This window comes from Crocodylus porosus, unplaced genomic scaffold (genome assembly GCF_001723895.1).
Source record: "Crocodylus porosus isolate Cpor-Errol unplaced genomic scaffold, CroPor_comp1, whole genome shotgun sequence".
NCBI lineage: Eukaryota > Metazoa > Chordata > Crocodylia > Crocodylidae > Crocodylus > Crocodylus porosus.
Genome location: NW_017728886.1, coordinates 196,826,012 through 196,827,197, shown reverse-complemented (window position 1 = coordinate 196,827,197; position 1,186 = coordinate 196,826,012). Strand labels below are relative to the sequence as shown.

The following is a 1,186-nucleotide window of genomic DNA, read 5'->3' as shown; positions in this document are numbered from 1 at the left end:
CGTAAACATTTATTTGTAACGGGTCCCATACAGAAAACTCTACGGCCCTCATTTTACTCTTGGAGATGACCTGGCGGGAATATGTTTGTACTAGCCCTATTTTAGTCCTTTCTTTTGCAGTTAGCAAACTCTCTGGCACCTGCTGGAGTCAGAAAAGGATCAAAATGGGGATTTAAGGCAAAAATTTGAAAGGTTCCCTGTGACCTTCATGGATGTGACATATTAATGTAATTGCTCTACAAGTCTACAGTTAAGTCTATGAATATAGAAGTGGTAGAGAATATGGCTATGTTTTTTGTTGCTCATCAGATATTAATGGAAAATCAAGGGGAGTTGATCACAGCATATTTCTTTTGTATACTAGGTATTTTCAGGCTCTGGTCAATAACATGGCTTTATTAAAATATAAGGAAGTCTATGCAGCTGCAGCAGAAGTGTTGGGACTTACTCTTCGATACATTGCTGAGAAGGAAAATGTGAGTGTATTACATCATGACTTCTTATCATTCTATATTAATGACACTTTCTATATAAGGTGACTACCCAATTCTAGCTTGAAAATGTTAAGTATGCTGAGGCCTTCTCCATGGTGAAATGGCAATAGAAGATATTATCAGGTGGAGATTAAAATTCAGGATCAGATTAACATAGGTTGTCAATGCCTTGTCTCCATTCTCAGCAATTGGCCCTGGGAGGTTGCAGGACCTGGGTTTCTGAGCACTGTTTGTTCACCTTCTCTCTACCAATGGGAATAACACAGTATTTTTAAGGAAGGTAAAAGAAATGTGAAAATTTGGGGTATCCTTATGGTGCTCTCTGTAGCTAAGAGCCTGTAAACAGGGCCTTTGAATGCATTAATATTGTTAACTCTTGCCATTGGACATGTTTTGTGTAATTCCTGTAAGTAAAGTACATAGCTGTCTTCCCTGTCTACTTTCTTTTCTGTAGGAAATGTTAGGTCTATCAATCTTGACCTTTTCTCACTTGGGGCATTTTTACATGCATTTCCGATGTGGCACTGGGTGCTTTTTAGAGAGCTTTGCTAATTAAAAGTGCCCATGCGTATCAGTGTTGAAGCACATCGCTGCAATGGGAAAATGGTGGTGATGCACTTTGAACTATAGCACATCGAAAATGTGTTAGTTCAAAGCGCACTGCCACCATTTGCTCAATGCGGAGGTGCATT

General features: G+C 39.2%; 1 protein-coding gene across 1 annotated transcript in view; it reads left to right on the top strand.

Annotated features, from left to right (window-relative positions):
- Positions 1-1,186, top strand: part of PRKDC (protein kinase, DNA-activated, catalytic polypeptide) — a 131,690-nt gene that overhangs the window by 65,002 nt on the left and 65,502 nt on the right. The window contains exons 50-52 of the mRNA XM_019542262.1: positions 125-177; positions 365-480; positions 536-557. Coding sequence (XP_019397807.1) covers positions 125-177; positions 365-480; positions 536-557 — 191 coding nt within the window. The remainder of the gene's footprint in view (positions 1-124; positions 178-364; positions 481-535; positions 558-1,186) is intronic.